The sequence below is a fragment of the Diospyros lotus genome, chromosome 6 (genome assembly GCF_014633365.1).
Source record: "Diospyros lotus cultivar Yz01 chromosome 6, ASM1463336v1, whole genome shotgun sequence".
Taxonomy (NCBI): Eukaryota; Viridiplantae; Streptophyta; class Magnoliopsida; order Ericales; family Ebenaceae; genus Diospyros; species Diospyros lotus.
The window spans coordinates 945,099-963,607 of record NC_068343.1 but is presented as its reverse complement, the minus strand read 5'-3'; the positions used below and the strand labels follow the sequence as shown (position 1 = coordinate 963,607).

Here is an 18,509-nt window from a genome sequence, read left to right as displayed (position 1 = left end):
AATAACCATTAAAAAAAGTAAAAATATAGATTTAACCAAGAACTGTTCGTCATTCAGAAGCACAGCTCACTTTGTTGTAGAGAGTGCAGTGAAAACAGAGGAGGCTAGAGATTTATTTAAATGAATATTATCGACAATTTATTTCCAACAGCAATTTCAACGAACCCAAAACATTATAGCAATAGAAGATGCCATTTATTTAGCATTATGCCCTTGTATAGTAATTGTCATCTCACGCCACAGAATCAGAGATCCATTCATCTTATATCAATCAGCATCAATTGCAGCTTCAAACAGGGGAAACGGAGACCAAAGTAGCCTATATTCCTTGCCACATAGTCAGAATACAATCAAACATCATGTTCTAATACGAAAATAATTTTCCAAAGATTGTCATGATGTAAGCATGGCACAGTCAAAAAAAAATTTTGTGGCGCGGGATACATGAGCTCCATGATTAATTTTGTACACATTTTCCCCTTCAAACGTTCACGCCTGCCTTATCTTCTTCCTTCTTTCTGCTTTTTCCCGTATTTTTAGAGCCCTGTTGTTGCTCAGCCTTCTTCTGGGCTCGAATCATGGCTCGTCTTACACGTGGACGCATTTCTCGTACTTGTCTAGGAGGCATGATAAACGGTTCAACTGGCTTGTCACCGAAGGGATGCTCGCCCCCAGCAAATATCCTCAGCTTTCTATCTCTGTCCTGCATACATAAGAAACTTCCAATTAGGTAGCTTCAGTAGTCGTCACCCTTGATCTCAACAAATATAACTTGCATTGATCAACAGAAAAATACGATCACTGCATCTCTAAAAACCTCCAAAGATCTATGGAATTCCTGACCTTCGAATTTGTTGGTTTGATTTACTATGATATTAAGTAAGCCTTTTCCCAATTACTTAGAAAATGGCTACACGAAGATCCATTCTGCATTCCACCCTATCAGTAGTCAAATATTAGGTGAACCCTAGCACAACTTTTCTTTTATCCCATACCCATGTCAACATACATCTTGCTGTCCCCAACCACCATCTCCTACGCTAATAGTGTCACTTTACCAATTTTTCCTCATTTTATTTCAATAGGGGCTACTTCTATTATCATCTCATTAGGTCACTCAATGTCAAACCTTTATCATTTCCGTTTGAATGCATCTAGTTAGTCCCTTAAACAATACATAGTCCTACAACTATCTTGCAAAATAAATGACACCGAACTTCTGACAGTAATCTAGTCAAACAAACTTCATTAACTAAAATGCACATTAAGAACATCAGATCTTTACAGAGGATACAAATATTGCATCATCAAAGTGTTCTTTTTCTTTTCTGTATTCTAATTTTATTATCCCATTATAAATTATGAATATGGGTTGCCCTAAAAAGTTCTAAATTCAACAGATCTTGTAATAGGAAAAAACATTCGCAATAGCACTCACATCACGCAATTTATTTCTAGGAAGCATGCGTAGAACAGCTTTGCGTATAACTTCTGTAGGATCCTTTGCCATCTGATCTTTTAAACTTCGTTCCTTAAGGTGGCCCACATACCTACAAGCCAGATGTGGTTTGCAATTAAGATGAGAATTCTCAACAAAACAACAAAATAATTGCCACATCTTCAAACTGCTTGAAGAGTTCTCAACATACAGCAAAATCATATTATATTTCCAAAAACAAACTAAATTTCACTGCAGAAGAAGCAGGTGATAATATGAAGAAAAAGACCAATTAGGTTCTTATAGTTACTGTGTATACAATTACTAACTTTTATTTACAGACTCAAACACAACTGGTAACTACAAACGTAACATTTCCTTTTCATGTAATAAGAAATTATCAATAAAAACTTCGTATTACCCTGTATGCCAGTGATAGATTTTGTCTGTCATTTTCCTCCCTGTAACTGAAATATCCTTTGCATTGAGCACAATGCACATATCGCCATCATCACGATTAGGTGCGTAAGTTGGCTTATCCTTCCCTTGAATTACAGTAGCTATTTGGGATGCTAACCTCCCAAGGACCTGATAAGTAATGGCAGATTATTTAACCATCATCTCAAGCAAGATAACTTGGTGATACTACATCATGCTTCCTTGTACATGGCACAATTAATATCACATAATGCCATCTCAAAGTGTAGTATCAAAACATTTCAATGATCACCCAATTGTCAGACTAAAACTGGGACATCCCCCAAATGACCTACTAAAACTTTTCCCCAAAATGCTAAAAAGACCAGAATTACTACTTAAGTTTAAGAAGCAGAGCAGAAAAGAGAGTAGGGGGTTTCTGGTATTTACAACCTGCCCCTTGGCATCAAACACTCTCCATCGGAGACCTTCCAAATTGATACGCCTAAGTCCAGCTAGTGCTTTCTGCACAGAGATTAAAATATATCCATAACCATGAATAAGATTTCATATGTCTAAGCAAAGGTGAGATAAAAGTCAAAAGCAGATACCACTACATGCTTCAAACTGGTTTTCACAATGTTACCTGGTTAGATCCTATTTCTTGTAATACCAAAAGTATAATGGAAATTTCTCTCACGAGCTAATTCCCGTGCCATTCATTATCAAACAAATGGAAAGTGAATTCACTTTAGAAGAATTTGTTGTGACATGGAAGGATTTTCCATGGACCAAATGACTCGATCATTTACAAGACAGTTCAAACGATGATAATCTGATAAAACTCAAAACAAAATAACATGAGATTGGGGCTGCTTAATGGCACAGATTAAAGGAACTAATCGAATAGCAGCAGTTGATGTTGCTTCTGTATGCTACTAAGGCATCAGTAAAGTTAGTGCAAATAGCTTCAAACAGAAAGTCCCACCATCTCCATTGAGGATAATGCAAGACAATGTGAAAGACTGCAAATAACATAGGTTGGGGTGAATGAAAGCAGATATGATTTAGCTTGCAATTGAAAGTGCCCGTGATCAAGCACACTTGTGAAACAGCACTTACATACTCAACCACAGTATTTGTTACAAGGCCTTCCTCAGTTGACAGTTTCCTAAATGAAGTGACAAAAGACCCCAGCATGCCACACTCCCTCAATCTTGTTTTGCCTTGCAAACCTTAAAAAATTGGATAGGAAGTGATTGCTCTAGCCTTTGAAATTCCACATCCTAGTCAACCAAAACTGACAAGACAATCTTCCCTTCAGCACTCATATAACGCAGGAAAGGAAATTCTTAATCATAATAGAAGAGCTGCTTCGAATTTGGAACCAAGCAAATTCAAAACTATTCAGACATGAAATTTGGATAGAGGATCAGTTTGTAGCAATCTATCTGAAAGCTACAGTCATCAACTATTGAGTCAAAAAGAATAAGATGACGCAATAAGAAATTCAAAACTTGGTTAATCCGGCACTCCTCTTTAGATGGCATGCCAGCCGCTCAGCGCATTTAACAAATATCAGGCGCCCTCCCACAACAAATATCAGGCGCCCTCCCACAGGCAATGGGATTAGGGTTTAGCAGCACACAAGTTCACTTCAATTGAACAGGGGATAAGAGAAATCCAAACTTTGGTGTGAAGAAACAAAAAAAGACAAAAAAAGAGAAGAAAATCAACACAGCCTTCCAATTGATAACAGAAACCATAGCGACTCTCTATTCTTTTCTCTTCTCCTCTACTTTATCACATCAAAACAAATGAGAATGGCCGAGAAAAATAACGAAGCCCTGAAGAGGTTGAGAGAGAATAAGAAGAGACGGGCTTGCCTTCAAGTTGCCATTGTAAGCCTGGGCTGCAGCAGCCGCCATATCTTTCTGCACCTGAAGTTTCCATAAAAGACAATGTCAGAATAGTGACAAAGTCAGAATGAAAAACTACGTTAACCTAGTTCTAGTGTTAACTTCCACCAAAAAAATAAAAAACAAAGTACCTACTAACACAAATTTGGTAACTCAAAACTATGATACATTTATATCATACTACCACCAACGACATTATACAAGCTGGAACCCACATAAAACCACCAATAAACTTGGTATGGCAAAGCCTAATTGGACACTGAAAAACAAAACCCTGGCACAGACCCTGTGGTACCAGACAATTTCAGTATGAAATCCACAGTAGCTTTTCTCATAAGCTTAGCCAGAAAATACATCTACAGTCTCAAATCAAACATGTCTTGCGCTGTCGTGCTATGTTAGCACGCAAATTGACCAAAAAAACAACCAGCTGCATTCTCCGATCTAAATTCTAAAGTGCGAATATGAATAACGAACTGGCAATACGATGCCACTGATGATTTGAGACGGACAGAGACAGAGAGAGTTGCATTCTAATGTATGAAAAGGCACGCGTATAGACACAATATACAATCTCGTAAAGGTAAGATAACAGATAGTGAAAGCGTAAAGTAGAATGAGTAGAGAGAGAGACTCACGGGAACGGTGTCGGAGCAGGATCGACGGTGACTCGACAGACGAATCCAGGAGGAGAGACAGAGAGAGGGATGGATCGGCAGCGAGGAACAGTGCAGAATAACAGAGGAACGATTGTTGATTTGTGGGAAATAAGGGTTGCCGGCGCCAAGCTCAACCTCAGACTGAGGCGTTCTGGCGGATCTTTTTCACCTCGTCAAATGGCGTGGGCTTCTCTTTCTCCTTCACGCTTGGGCTCTAGGCCCAAAGTCAAGGCCTGTGAATGTGTTGATCATTGGGCTCGGCCCGTTTTGTTTCCCGTAATTTTAGTTAATATACTTATTTTTAATACTTATTTTTAATATTTATAAAATTATAAATATGAATTAATAACATTTTTTATAAATTAGTAATTATTTTTAAAAAAATTATAAACACTTTCAAAAAATTAAAAATACCTATAACTTTATAAGTGTCAAAATATACTATCAAAAACAAATTTCTAATTAAAGAGTAATAATTTTAGTTTCATATACGGAAAGTGATAGTGATTGAGGAATTAATGATTTCTCAAACTCAATCGAATTGTCAAATTTTCATTAGCTTAATAAATATTAAATTTATTAACATTTACTAAACTCAAAAATTTAGAAATTTACTATATTTCCCAGACTTTATTATTAGTCTAGTGGACAGTGTACTTAATAATTAAATTTAAATAATATTATTTATACATGAAATTTGTCCACTCTCTCATATTATTTTTATATGAAGTTTTGTACAATTTTTATATACTAACAAAATTATAAACACTTTCTCACAAAATTATTAATTAATTTTCAAATTTTATAAATATTTTTATTGTAAAATAGTTCTTAATTTCATAAAATTTTAATTGATAATTTTTGTGAAAACTATTCATAGTTTTGTGAAGAAATGTTATTAATTCCTTATATATGCAATGATGTTATATATATTATTATTTTATTATTTATTTGTATAATCTGAAGTCAAAAAATTTATGTAATGATGGTTCAAAAATTTGGTTTAAATCAAACCCTATTTTATGGTTAATTTGGTTATCATAAATGTTTTAATTTGGTCTCAAATATAAACATATTACAAGCATACAATGGCATGAGCTTCAATTTTAGTTCAAACAAGCAATATATAGTTATATACAATTGGTGAATAAAAGATCTGTCCCTAAAACATACTAACCACCTAATATTGCATAATCAAGCACCTTATAATATAAAACTATAAGTTTTTGTTGTTGTCGATGAAAACCCACATCGACTACCTTTCAGCTGTATACTGAGTAAATTCACCGGACACGCCTAATAACTTATAAAAACCATGTCTATCAAATAAACACACCAGAATTTCTATGCTATTTCCAGAGAAGGGACAGAATAGCTTGTTTAACCTAACTGGTACTTTCTTCACATAACTGCTGCAACTTGGGGGTTTCCACCACGAGAATGTCATCAAAAGGTGCACTTTGCTCCACATCTATACAACCTCCAGTCTTCAACACCTGCAGGAGTTGTTAAAAGTTCATTTAGACCTCAAAGGCTAAACAGCTTAATGCTGGGAGTGAAAACTGAAACAGAGACTGAAGAAAACAGTGATAGAGGCAAGGGAAGAAGAATAGATACCAGAATTTCATAGAATATTCTTGCACTCTCACTCTTGGTTTTCCCTTTTAGGGCCTCTATCAAGTTCATTGCGTTTGTTTTGCTTCTTGTTTCTCGATGCAGGAAGCTTTTGCGCAAGCACCTCGCTACAGTTCTGCACACCACAAGTTTAATGGGTTGAAGACTACTACAATAACAAAAATCCCAAGTCTTAATTCTACTAGGTGAAGTCGGCTATTTTGACAGGTTGAAGACAAAAGACAAAAACTAAAAAGCAGTGGCCCCTTAATCCCATCCACCTACCGGGTTCTTCTAAGCGAGCTTTCTTCTGCAACGAAGATGAACCAGAATCAAATCAGATGACAATGCCACATAAGGCAAACTTAAGTATACAAATGATTCAGAAAAAGAAGAAAACTCAAGATAAAGTACAAGAATCGATTGGTAGGTGTCCTTACTCATTCCCAAGTAATCTTCTTCATACGGAACTACCTCCTGACAAGGAATTATAACTATCAATCATCACATTTGGCGAAGAAAATGCAGCATAATTTAACAGAATGTAAAAGCACAACCAGAATCACAAAGCAAGATTTATGTTGCAAATGCTGGTGGAACCTAAAGGTTGATTAGTCCAAATTTATTGATGCAGAGGGGCATAGAGTCAATGAAACCTTTGCATTCTGCTGTATCATTATTTAGAAGCTAGTGTCAGAACCAAATAGTTGCTCTTTTTTAAATTTTATCTAGAATAACTCTGATAGTTACCTTACTTACTGGGCTGATATCGAACTCTTGATAATTAATTGGGAATTCTTCCTCCGAGATATCCGATGAGCTTGCATGGCTCACTTTATCTGAGTCACTATCTTCAGGAACCTCAACAACTGTCACGGAAGTTGAGAGGGTGACTGGTGTTGAAGGAGCAATGTCTGTCTGAGGTCTGTTTAATTTCTGCCCATTAAATAGAGACCTGAGTTCTGATGAAGTACCTGCAGGAAGGCATCCTCTGTAAGAATTCACATCTATTACTTAGAAAAAAAAAGAATTCGCATCTACAGGGGTGGACCTATGCAATGTTAGGGTCCAGGGGGCCATGGCGCCCCCAGATTTTTGAAAACCTAACACAAAAATAATAGAATTTTTACTATCAACACCCCCCCCACACACACACACACACAAATTTTGAAAACCCTAGCATATAATTAAACAAAAAATAGGAATATTACTATTATTGACCCCCAACTAAAGTCAAAATCCTATAAGTTTAAGACATTTATACACCTACGCATATTAAAAGTCTATCTGTGACATAATTATCCTAATGTTCAAACTTTGACCCGCCTGACCTTCCATCCTGCGTCCATCCCTGCACATCTACTACACTATACATTAGAGAATGAAATGTAGGGGGGCGGGAGGGGGAGGGACGCACCGGAAATCAAAGGCTCCGAAAATGTCTGAGGAAGATTGTTGATTTGATAGGATTTCCACGCATGGAGAGCAGTAAGAGGAACTTTCTTTCGTTTACGAATCAAGTCTCTCGCATCATCAATGCTTTTCCGGATTACCCTGCAAAAATGAAAGATGATGTATCAAAAAGTCCTGCTTTCAATATCAGGTTTCTCTTCTAGGTTCAGTGTGAGTGCCAAAAGAAAAACAAGAAATGAATTCATGGATTGAATTTTGATGACAATTCAACGATGGGAGTGCTGTAGCAATTAATGGGTGCCGGCTCAAAACGGACAGTTCTTCCTCGATATGCTTATTTGAAATGGAACTACAATTTTCCACTTTTTTTTTTTTCTTGCTTGTAAAAATTTCCATCTTATTTAACCTTGAGACCTAACCACTGACTGTAACAGAGTTTTCTAGCTGTTTTACATTATTCTAGCTAAATTGGATACCATGTGCAAATACAATTAGAAAAATTCTATATTCAAGATATTAGAATCAAAATTGAACTTCCATGTAGGCGATACAAGTATAGTAGTATAGTTTTGAACTCAAGTTAACATGTACTCCAATAATCGTTCACAAGGTGAAAAGTTAAAACGTTTTGACTACAAAATAAAACATCAATTCAGATGGAACAATATGAACTGGCAGCAAGAGTAAGAAAGTATGGGAAGAAAGATGACAATTATAGTAAAAACCACCCGTTAGTAATCCTACCACTGGACTTTCAGTTGAAAGCCATCATGGTAACCATTTGAAAGACAACCTTATGTACCCTATAAATTGATGTGTGATTGGAAGAACCTCAATCAAATGCATGCTGGGTTAATCTTATTCTCACATACTTGTTAGGCAAGATGACAATGTCGTCGTCAAACAAACATTTCCTCTTCCTTGAACCCCCAATGCGCTCCTTAACAGCTGGAGTTTGAGCAACCATAAATTTCTCTGTAGTAGCACCTGATTAAGAGGACACTTCAGCTATGGAAGATGGTTTAAAAGTTAAATAACTATCTAGAAACTAAAATCATAACTTTGGCTCAAAATTCATTAAATGCAAATCCAGAAACAGCTAAGGTATGCAGAGCAATGGCAAAAGTCATGACTTTGGCCCACCTCAAGTTGGTGAATGTGTGGGCAACCTTTTAGTTTGAATTTAGCTCATCATCATCATCGTTATCAACTTTACCTTATCCTAACCAAGTTAGGGTCAGTAGCATGGCATTCACAATGTCAATTGACTTTTAAAAGTCACATTGACAAGACAAATATATGCAAAAGAACAACGTGAAAAGATTTTATGCTAGATGACCTTCTTGACCAACACTCTAACAAGGGAATGATGAGATAAAAGTTCCAAAACCATGGTCATATGGAAAAGTTTTATGAGATGGCAATGAATGAAAATAATTGATATGATTGTATTCTATCACATGGTAGATATTGTGAAACCAACTTGTACATCATGGAACACAACTCTAGTTTGAATTTAGCTGGAAAAAGGTAAAAAAAAAAAAATTATCTCCATAAAGTGTGTAAAATGTTTTAAGAGTCAAGTACTCAAGCATATACCTGAAGTATATGGGCACCTTACATCAGTGGCCATGGATGCTGGGCTTTCATCTCTAATAATCCGACACTTTTTACTTCCTGTTGATACTATTTCTGGAAGCTTTACGGAATGAGTTATTATGGATTGCTCTTCATCCATCGATCTAACAGGGCAAGAAGGTTCTTCCTTGGCCCCATTAATGTCGTTGGTGCCTGGAAACTTTATCTGCTCTCCAGTCTGATCCTTCTCACCAAGTGTTCTAAAGAGATCTAGTTCTTCATCAATCCCAGCAGGTGACATAGGATCGAGACGGTCTTCCAGGAAAAAGTTATTTCCACGAAGTTTCTCTACACTTTCTCCTGAATTTCTTAAATTATATGATGCACTTGCCGTCATACCACTCCACATGAAATGAGGTGAAAGCACACTGCAATGGGAATAGTGAAGTATACACTTAACCATCTCAAAGAAATATATACATATATAAGCAGTCCAAATAAATATTAGCTCTTTCAAGGAAGAACCATATGAAATTTAAAGCACATACTCTTTAACTGGAGTGTAACTGTAAGAGCAAGCCTCCAGATGTGAAGCATCTTCATCAAAATGATCCTGCAAGTTGCAAAAAAGGAATCCTTATTCCATAAGACACACATAACCCAGTTGTTCAACTTGATTGCCTTCAATATGTGAGTGTGTCTAAGTGCAGCCTACCAAGAATACTGTTTCTGCAGAGATTTAGATAGAGACAGATACAGAGAGAGGGAGAGAGACTAAACTCAACAATCTACTTGACAGGGTACCATTTATCCTAGCCAAATGGTCAAAGTTCAAATCAGATTCAAAATACAGGTCGCAAAATTGATTATTCAAACTGGAATACCCTGCAGGTTTCAGTCGTGATTGTATCAGCATCATAACCCATAATGTAGACATTGTTGTCTAAATAACCCAGCATTCATGTAGAGATGATCACCAATAAAGATGGCTGGAGGTCTAGAATGCAAGTGTTAAATAGGATTGAACCCAGAGAACACATTTTAGAAGTCACTAGAGAGGCTACATCTACACAGATTCTGACCACCCAATAATCCAGATTCTACAGGAACTAATTATATGATATATCCCAAAGAAGAACCATTAACCTTTATGTTCCTACCTAACTAATGATAATACCTAGAACAATAGATGTTCAAAGGCAGATAATCTTATAGAAGAACTAGATCTTATGGGTTTCATTGCCTAAACAATTTTAGATTGATAACTTGGTAGAATTTGAACATCAGTTTGATAAGTAGAAAGGAAAAATATAAGTAAAACTTGAAGGACAATCTATGGATGACAATTCTGCAACCTGAAAGACCAAAAATAATTCCAACTGGCTAACAGCTATATTGAGTTTGATCCTATTACTGCTGCAAAACCCACACATACATCCTTTCACCAACAGTGAAGAGAACTAGAAAACCAGTATAACAATTCCACAGAAAAGACAGAGAGCCATGCTCTCTCCTCATTTTATTTTGCACATAGCACATGAATGACCACTCCAACCATTTTGTAGTAATTTCTAATATTGCAGTGTTAGAAATTTAGAAAAACAGCAATAAATCTTTAAGTTCCAAACTAAGAATGATGAATTGGTGATGCATATATCAACAAACTTTTAAAGAGACATAAGTTCGCAGAAGTACAACAAGCTTGACTAGTTTCATTACCTAAAACAATGATGATTTTGATAGAATTTGAATGTCATTTTAGTAAGTACAAAAATAACCAGCAAATAGTAATAAGAACAAAAACATAAAGCATATCATAAGCAGTCAAACCTGAAGAACAAAACTTTTGCATCGTGGGCTCAAAAAGTCAAAACGATTTATAAAACTGGCTAATTCTATGTTTAATGATCCAATGTGTGCCGATATACATAGGGATGTGCATGCACAAGCAGTTAAAGAACACAGGTACAAACACAATAGTTTCAAACACAAAAGATATTGCAACAGGACGAAACATACCTTGTTAAATGAAGAATGAACAGTGCCATCATTTCCCCATGAATCTGTTTAAAGAAAAAGCCAAAGCATGTAAAAAACTACTGGATGAATACATAAATAACTTGTTGAAACTTTACTACCTGTGAGAGTAAGATCTTCATGAGGTCTGTCATGGACACTGCAGAATTAAAGAAAAAATTAAGATATGATTTAAAAAAAAAAAAGTAGCAATAAAGTGGTAAACTTAAACTTCCCAATGATGGTTAGAAAATAACTCACCCATTTCCATCTTCTGTGATCTGAAGATCAAAAGCATCCAGTTCAAACCTCTCTGGTCGGGTGACAGAGAACAGAGGAACTTGGATAGGTTCAACATGCACATTAACTTTTTCGCCTCCCACAAAATTGTTGATCTTAGCCATCAAACGTTCGCAGTCACGCAATAGAGAGTCAATATTCTCCGCATACATCCTTACAATTCCTAGGAGAAGATAGCCTAGTACTCTATATGTGAGAACAAAGACTTCATCTAGCAATATCTTATCTGTGAAAGAAAAATATGAGAAATAATAAGGGAATGGCTCTCAGAATGATTTAAGAAATTTTGCAACTGGATGACAGTAAAATAACCACTTGAAACCCAAAAATAATAGGAAAACAGCTGTCAGAATGATTTAATAAATTTTGCAACTAGATGACAGTAAAATAACCACTTGAAACCCAATAACAATGTTCATTCATATAGATGAAGTCCAATCAGTGGAACCGAAGAAGTAGAATTTATCTATGGGAGTATATTTTCTTTCTTCCTTTCCCTTTTTTTGGATATATAGCTTTTTGAGTTGTACCAGACTAATGGCTGTAGTTGAAACATCTAACAGATGGCTTTGATTTTTGAATTGGCTGCTGACTTTTAGCAGAAGTAAAGAAAATTCTGTGAAAAACTCTTACAACACCTAATTGGTGCTGTATTTCATTAATACCGCATTTGAATCTAACATGTTGTACCAAAATAACTTAATTTTATTTAACTTAGTATAGAAAATATGTTTCAGAAATTATGTCTCTTTACTAACTTAGCACAGAAAAAAAAAAAATGTTTCAGATATTATGTATTCCTCCATCCCTACATGATTCTCGCATACACCATTGATCTCTAAGAACCAAAACTATGACTTTCAAAAACATTTTGTGAAAAACAAAAATAAATAATAAAAAGGAGAAGCATTGACAGCTCTCTCATCTTCTGGTAGTAGTGGTTGTTCGAGGGAATCAAATTGTGATACACACAAAAATTATGTGTAAAACCAAAACAGACATAGGATTGAATTCACCTAAATGGTATGTGTACCAAAGGTGTAGAAATCACATCAGCAACTGGTGGAATGGACCAGATTTGAACCCCATTCCCTCAAAGGGGGAAAACCAAGAAAGGTAAGCACATAGAAAATTAAAATACCATATCTATACCACTCATTCTCCCTCCCTCAAGATTCTTGCACTATATAAAAAATTCCTTGAAAATAAAGATTACCCATAAAGCAACATAAATCTAGAGTCCTCACAACCTCCAAACAAGCAAAATCATCGATGCAACTTAGTGACAGTTGCATGCCTTAATCAACAAGAGAAGCAGAACAAATGCAGGAGTGATTTCTGCCCCTCTGAGATTATTTCTTGGTTCAGCAGGTCTCATAGTACACCCTCCAAGATTCAATGGTCATGCTTCCTAGACGTGCACTCAAGCTAAGGACTCTAAAACAGCCTTAACTTGGCTTGTCAAGGAAGAAATTTCCGAACAAGGAAAGAGAGAATTGAAGAAAACATGGCCAGAGAAGAAGAAGAGAGAATGTGAAGCGGCTTAGGGCAAAAGAAAAAGAAATATATGTCAAGAAAAACCCTAATCCGGAAGGGAAAAGAAAACTGAAGGAAAATCCCAAGGAACTTACCTGATTATAATTAGGAAAGTAGCCCAAATCAAACTGTAGAATACTTGGGAAAAAATAAAGTGAGCTGGAGCAAACCTGAAAGTCCACGTGCGAGGACGGGATGAGACGAGACGGGGCAAAGGGGGCACATGCGTGATATTAAATTCACACGAGAGGGCATGATGAGGACTAAAACTTTCAATGTGGGATATGTCCCAAGAAAACACAAGAGACAGATACCCACAAACTTTCAATGTGGGAAAGATCTTAAAACCATGTGACTTTAATCACATCTCTTACATTACTGCAAGACTAATCATGCCATGGTAATCAATCAATCAGTACCAAACAACAGTTTGATAATTCATGTCTGAAAGCAATATTTGATAATTCATGTCTCAAAGCAATATGACTTTTAAAGCCCTAGGCACAATTGTTTCACTGTCAGAGTGTGACAAAACGAAGACACCATTCTGGCCACAGTTTAATATCAGTAAATTTCTCAGTCACTCCCTTTCTTCATTTGTTGCTAATGCAACTTCAATTTCATAATGGAAAATTTGCTGATATGTTTCTTGGAATCCCATAAAAATGATTCGCTAGTTATATAGAACTACACTTAAACTGAATGTCACTTACACTCATAATCCAACTAGCATTAGTAAAACTTTAAATATCAAAAATCTGTTATGACAAACTTCTTTTGAGATACCCAAGGATATGATAGACACTTGGATTACTAGTTAAAATATGTTCTGCTAGTTTTCATTATACTTGACAAGGCACTTACTTCAATCACAAAGTTAGGGCATAAACCCCGCTATGCAACCACACTGGATTGCCATGATACATCACAGGGTATTTGTTTCTATCACAAAGTTAAGAGTGTAGACCCGACTATCTACCGTGCTTTATTTTTTCTTTCTTTTCCAATTTAAACATAACATGAACAATTGGTATAATGTAGTGTAAAGAAATTGGTTTTCTTATACTAGCTTGAAATTCCTCCATATTGATGTCCATACATCTGGAGACAACCAAGTGGCAATTCACTATTTGTCTACTACAGCTATGTTGCACTGAAGAAAAGGCCATGACAGTACCACCACAAAACACCCCTTCTGTTTGGCATAGTTTGATGTAGTAGATCGACCTTTGTGTCCTTTCTCATAGTCAAGGATTCAGATGATTTGCTGGTTTCACCATAATTCTTCATTCTGGCAATCCAAGAACAGAACACAAAGCACTGTTCAATATCTGAATTCTCTTCCCTCAGTAAAAGGACCAAAACGTTATTTCTAAGAATGTAGAAATGGTGTGTGCGGCCTCCAAAGATGAAGACAGGAAACATGGGCACCATTGGGTCACATAACAGTGACTAGAATACATTTCTGATCCTTCATTGTTGACCGTTGAGCACTGCCGCGTAAAAAATGGAACAGATTTCCAGATTTCCATTTATGCCTTCTTCCTGTTTTCATTCCAAAAACGGAAAATTGCACATGAAAAATAAAAACAACAAATAGATTTTATCACTTGTGCCTTGAGAAAACCAATAGGAAATAATATATTGAATTCAATGATTTTCCTTGCATTAGGCTAATGTCTAGGTAACTGGATATAATATTCTATTGTTATGCAATTACTTCCTCTTTACTTTCACTTTGTTGTCTTTACTTACTGCTGATTGGGATTTCTCTTATTCTGTCATCAACACATACTTGAAAGGATGGCAACATCAATTAGAAATTTTCCTTTTGTTTGATCACTCAAAATGCATCATGAGGAAACATTGTTGCATTCTCTATGCAAAGGAATCAGATGCAGGAAAGGCATTCTGATTGCAGATTTTGCACATGAAGTTTGATTGCAAATTTTTCAACAACAAAGAATATGAAAAATAACACCTTAAAATTGTTTGGAAATATCGTGGGAATTTTGTATAACCTGATTTTGAATGTGAATAAATTCAATATCTTTAATACGTTAATTACCCCCACTAAAATTGCAGTAGGGTTATTGAAAAACCACCTTTAGGTTTAATCAGTCAACAATAGTAAAGATTTCTTATAAAAGCAATTCCGTATATAAGGAAAGGAGGTATAGAGACAAGGAGTTGTTTATCATTGTATTTCAAGGCCTGGCCTCACCATCTGCTTATAATAGATGAATAGTCACCTCTAAGATATACATCCTTGAGAATAGCCACCTCAAAGAGGCACACCATTTCATTTGTATCTATTTGAAGAGATGAACAAAAGGCCACACCTCATTAAATAGTTGCACTTATTCACTAGTAACAAATCAAAACACGTGAGAACTAAAAGTCGTGTCCCTTCAAAGAAGTGCCTGAAATAATTTAATCATTTCTTTTCCTTTATTTTCAAATGCATTTTCATGAGCCTTTTAACTTTCTAGAGAAAAAAGATTAAAATGTGTTGCTTTTAAATCCCTTTGGTCAACATTCTATAATTCAGATAGGAAAAAACAATTGAACTAAACCAAAAGGCGAATTCAATATATTATGAGTTAGAGAGATTAAACTAGTACATATGAAAGGGTTAGATATTTTTATGTTCTCAAGCATGTAAGAATATAATTGTCAAGCCATAATGGACATTAAAATGGCTGCAACTTCAACATCTCTGGTTTAACTTGTCAATGCATTTAGTTTGGCCCAGTAACGACTTAACATTTTTCTTCACAGCTGCCAGTTTAACCTTTCTGATTATAGAATATAAGTATGTTAAGCAGTCTGCGTGTTCATCTGCATCACTTTTTTCAACTCTATCAGTTATCTGAAACATTTAGTTCTACCCAGAACACCCAATAGTTCTACCATCCTGATTTCTAAACAAGACAATCATTCTGACTAGTTAAGATAATTATTGTCTCATTTCCACGTATTCCATCAATTTCTTTGATGAAGATATTCATATTGTATTATTTTATTCATCCTTTCAATATGATTTCCAACTCCTGTTATGTTCTTAGTTTCATGCCTTCCCCTATTGTTTTCATTTAGCATCCATGTTCTTCATATCACCAATAACACCCAATAGGCTGTGGCTGAAGCTATGTCCAAAGCATGAGCCAAACTCACCAACCTAAAGTATGTTCCATGGCCTGAATTTGTGCAAAGGACTATAACGATGGTCAGGAAAGCTGATTATGGAATAGTTGTTCCAGCAAAAGTCAAGTCTGAAATGTTGAGGTTTGTGATTGATACGCTTAAAATCCTAGTCATGTAGCTTTGTGTTTCCAATCTATTCTAAGATTTCTCCAGTTTCAAGTTACCATAAAACTGACATGTCGGGGCTCATAATTAATTCTGCTTATTCATTACCTTCTGACCAAATCTCAGTGTTTTCCAAGCCAGTTTCAAGTTGTCATAATGCTTTGGAGTCTACTTTCTACTTCTCTCTTGATTATGTTCCATGTCTGACTATTGGCCACTTACTTGGATAAGGATAATGCGCATTTCGAATAAATTTTAGATAACTAAACTGATGGCAATATAAACAGCTTAACACAAGTGGGCAAATAAAGAAAAATTACATATAAAATGAGTACTGGATATGCCTCCTTTTTTTCCCCTTAAGGCATGCTCACTAAACATAGTAGCCACAGTGCAAAAAGAAACAAACTGGAAATTAGGGCAAAACTAGAAAAGCTTAAAAAGAATTTCCCAAATCGAGAAATGAGCTCGTTGTGATATCAGCTGTCTATTTCATACTGAAATGTACAAATTATCCGGTTTCCTACAAGCATCACATGATAAAAGCCAACTAAATCATGTTATCTAGTTCCCCATCCAAGTCCACGGGCATTTAGAGAATGAGCAGATAATAGAATAGGAACTTGCTATATAATTCAAACAATCACCCATGGAAGACCCAAAAGATAGGTTACGAATGCATGTACTAGATACAAATTAGCCAAACTCAGGGCCCAAATGTGCGAAAATCCAACCAAGAAAGAAAAGAAAAGAAAACAGGGCACAGTCGATCTCGGGCTGTCATGAACGCAACCTTCACATGAGTCTTTGCGTATTCACAGTAAAACGCCACTGGTGGTACGCACGAAAGCATAAAAAGGATCATTTACAACCAAATTCATGTGTTATTCTTCATCCTTTTTGTTTTCTCTCTTTTCCTTTGCTTCGCTTGAATTTTCCAGGAAAGACGAGCGAAGAAGGCCACGAAGAGTACGAAAAGGCAGTACGTGAGAAGAGGAGAGAGGTAGAGGAACTGACCGACACAAGAAGGGATGTTAATCCGAGCGATTTGATCTCTCTTCACTCTTTTAAAACAATGCCCGGCGACCCAAACGGTGCCTAAACACCCCTTTCCAGAGAGCTCGCGCTGAGAGAATAGCTTCATGTTTCTCTTCCACCTCGTTTACGGAGAACCTTTCTCTGAGCTTCAATGGAGGTTTACAAGTGAATTTGCTCCATATTTTAAATTTCTGCAAACAGCTTCGACTGAGTGAAGAAGCCTCGTCCAGCTCGTACCCGGGAACGATAAACGGTCGACCCGAGTCAGCACTAGTTCCAAATAAATAGTAAAATCACGTCCAGATATAATTTTTTTTCTTAAATATAAGATAATATTAAATAGCAATAAATATATTTAATTTTTAAATTAAATATATACACATTATCTAAAGTAAAATATATGATCAATTCTGTTAAACTTTACATAAAAGTCTATCACTCTCAAAATTTTAAATTTGACGTATCGAATACTTAATTTTTAGAGCAATGCTATTGATCTCTAATAAAAATGAATAATAGTGATATAATAGCTCATGTGAAAATGTTTATCTAGAAAAATATATATATTTAAATAATAAAAAAAAATCTATTAGATATCCTTTCATCTTTCATAAACAAACATTTTTACATGAACTGTCACACCACCATTGTTCATCTCTATTATATATGAATAATATTATTATAATTTATATTAATTTACTACTTAATTATTTAGTTAACATTAAATGTATAATAAACATACAATTAAATACAATAACCAAATATTCAATTAAAAAAATCGAGATGCATATATATACACACACAAACTGACACCTATACATATGCACGTTTACATACACAAACATTGAGTTGTCGATTAAAAGAAGATGAAGGATGGCTTGATTGCGACTTGCTAGTCACCAATTAGAGCAAATAGCACAGGGAATAGTGGATCGATCATGAGTCACCAATCAAAACAAAGAGGAATGATTGATCAATTATGGATTGCCGGTTGAAAAAAAAATGATGAGATCTATTACGACTCATAAGTCGCCAACTATAGGCAAAATGAAAGGTTATGATCAATCGAGACATCGACAATTAATGAAAGACTTGGTTCTTTCGTTTGGGTCCACAAGAGATAGAATACAGGAGCAAAGACGATCAGCAAAGGGGAAGGCAAAAAGAAAGATCAATTATGTCGATTCTTCTCTTGTTATTCATTTTTTCCATTTTTTTTTTTTGTTTGTTTTTACCTCACATTGAATGTAACTTATATATTATTTTAAA

At 35.5% G+C, this 18,509-nt stretch overlaps 2 protein-coding genes across 8 annotated transcripts; both read right to left on the bottom strand.

Annotated features, from left to right (window-relative positions):
* Window positions 1–213: 213 nt before the first annotated feature.
* On the bottom strand, window positions 214–4,587 carry LOC127804672 (uncharacterized). 3 transcript variants are annotated; one of them, XM_052341591.1, is made up of 7 exons: window positions 4,413–4,587; window positions 3,742–3,795; window positions 2,978–3,090; window positions 2,309–2,380; window positions 1,860–2,026; window positions 1,439–1,550; window positions 214–703 (listed from the first exon to the last, which is right to left on the bottom strand). In XM_052341591.1, the coding sequence occupies exons 3-7, from the start codon at window positions 3,053–3,055 to the stop codon at window positions 482–484; spliced, it is 651 nt and encodes a 216-aa protein (XP_052197551.1). In that variant the 5' UTR covers window positions 3,056–3,090; window positions 3,742–3,795; window positions 4,413–4,587; the 3' UTR covers window positions 214–481. The 3 variants fall into 3 exon arrangements, with proteins under 3 accessions (XP_052197551.1, XP_052197553.1, XP_052197552.1); XM_052341593.1 differs by lacking the exon at window positions 2,978–3,090 and having other exon boundaries at window positions 4,413–4,584; XM_052341592.1 differs by lacking the exon at window positions 4,413–4,587 and having other exon boundaries at window positions 2,978–3,155.
* A 932-nt stretch (window positions 4,588–5,519) lies between these two features.
* LOC127803035 (sister chromatid cohesion 1 protein 2-like) lies at window positions 5,520–17,486 on the bottom strand. 5 transcript variants are annotated; one of them, XM_052339038.1, is made up of 14 exons: window positions 17,220–17,448; window positions 14,068–14,435; window positions 11,316–11,580; window positions 11,177–11,214; window positions 11,058–11,101; window positions 9,587–9,651; window positions 9,060–9,466; window positions 8,333–8,447; window positions 7,465–7,601; window positions 6,798–7,021; window positions 6,488–6,524; window positions 6,333–6,357; window positions 6,051–6,183; window positions 5,520–5,929 (listed from the first exon to the last, which is right to left on the bottom strand). In XM_052339038.1, the coding sequence occupies exons 3-14, from the start codon at window positions 11,504–11,506 to the stop codon at window positions 5,819–5,821; spliced, it is 1,527 nt and encodes a 508-aa protein (XP_052194998.1). In that variant the 5' UTR covers window positions 11,507–11,580; window positions 14,068–14,435; window positions 17,220–17,448; the 3' UTR covers window positions 5,520–5,818. The 5 variants fall into 5 exon arrangements, with proteins under 5 accessions (XP_052194998.1, XP_052194995.1, XP_052194996.1 ...); XM_052339035.1 differs by lacking the exon at window positions 14,068–14,435 and having other exon boundaries at window positions 17,220–17,486; XM_052339036.1 differs by lacking the exon at window positions 14,068–14,435 and having other exon boundaries at window positions 6,807–7,021; window positions 17,220–17,486.
* Between the last annotated feature and the right edge of the window lie 1,023 nt (window positions 17,487–18,509).

What these genes read in the sequence shown, in the direction of transcription:
- LOC127803035 (XM_052339035.1), bottom strand. Translation starts at nt 17,346, where the DNA reads ATGAAGCTATTCTCTCAGCGCGAGCTCTCTGGAAAGGGGTGTTTAGGC. An exon ending in TTCGGAGCCTTTGATTTCCG is followed by an intron (nt 7,022 to 7,464) that starts GTGCGTCCCTCC and finishes GCCTTCCTGCAG; the next exon opens with GTACTTCATCAGAACTCAGG. An exon ending in GAATATTCTATGAAATTCTG is followed by an intron (nt 5,930 to 6,050) that starts GTATCTATTCTT and finishes CAACTCCTGCAG; the next exon opens with GTGTTGAAGACTGGAGGTTG.
- LOC127804672 (XM_052341591.1), bottom strand. Translation starts at nt 3,055, where the DNA reads ATGCTGGGGTCTTTTGTCACTTCATTTAGGAAACTGTCAACTGAGGAA. An exon ending in ATCTATCACTGGCATACAGG is followed by an intron (nt 1,551 to 1,859) that starts GTAATACGAAGT and finishes TCTGGCTTGTAG; the next exon opens with GTATGTGGGCCACCTTAAGG. An exon ending in CTAGAAATAAATTGCGTGAT is followed by an intron (nt 704 to 1,438) that starts GTGAGTGCTATT and finishes TTATGTATGCAG; the next exon opens with GACAGAGATAGAAAGCTGAG.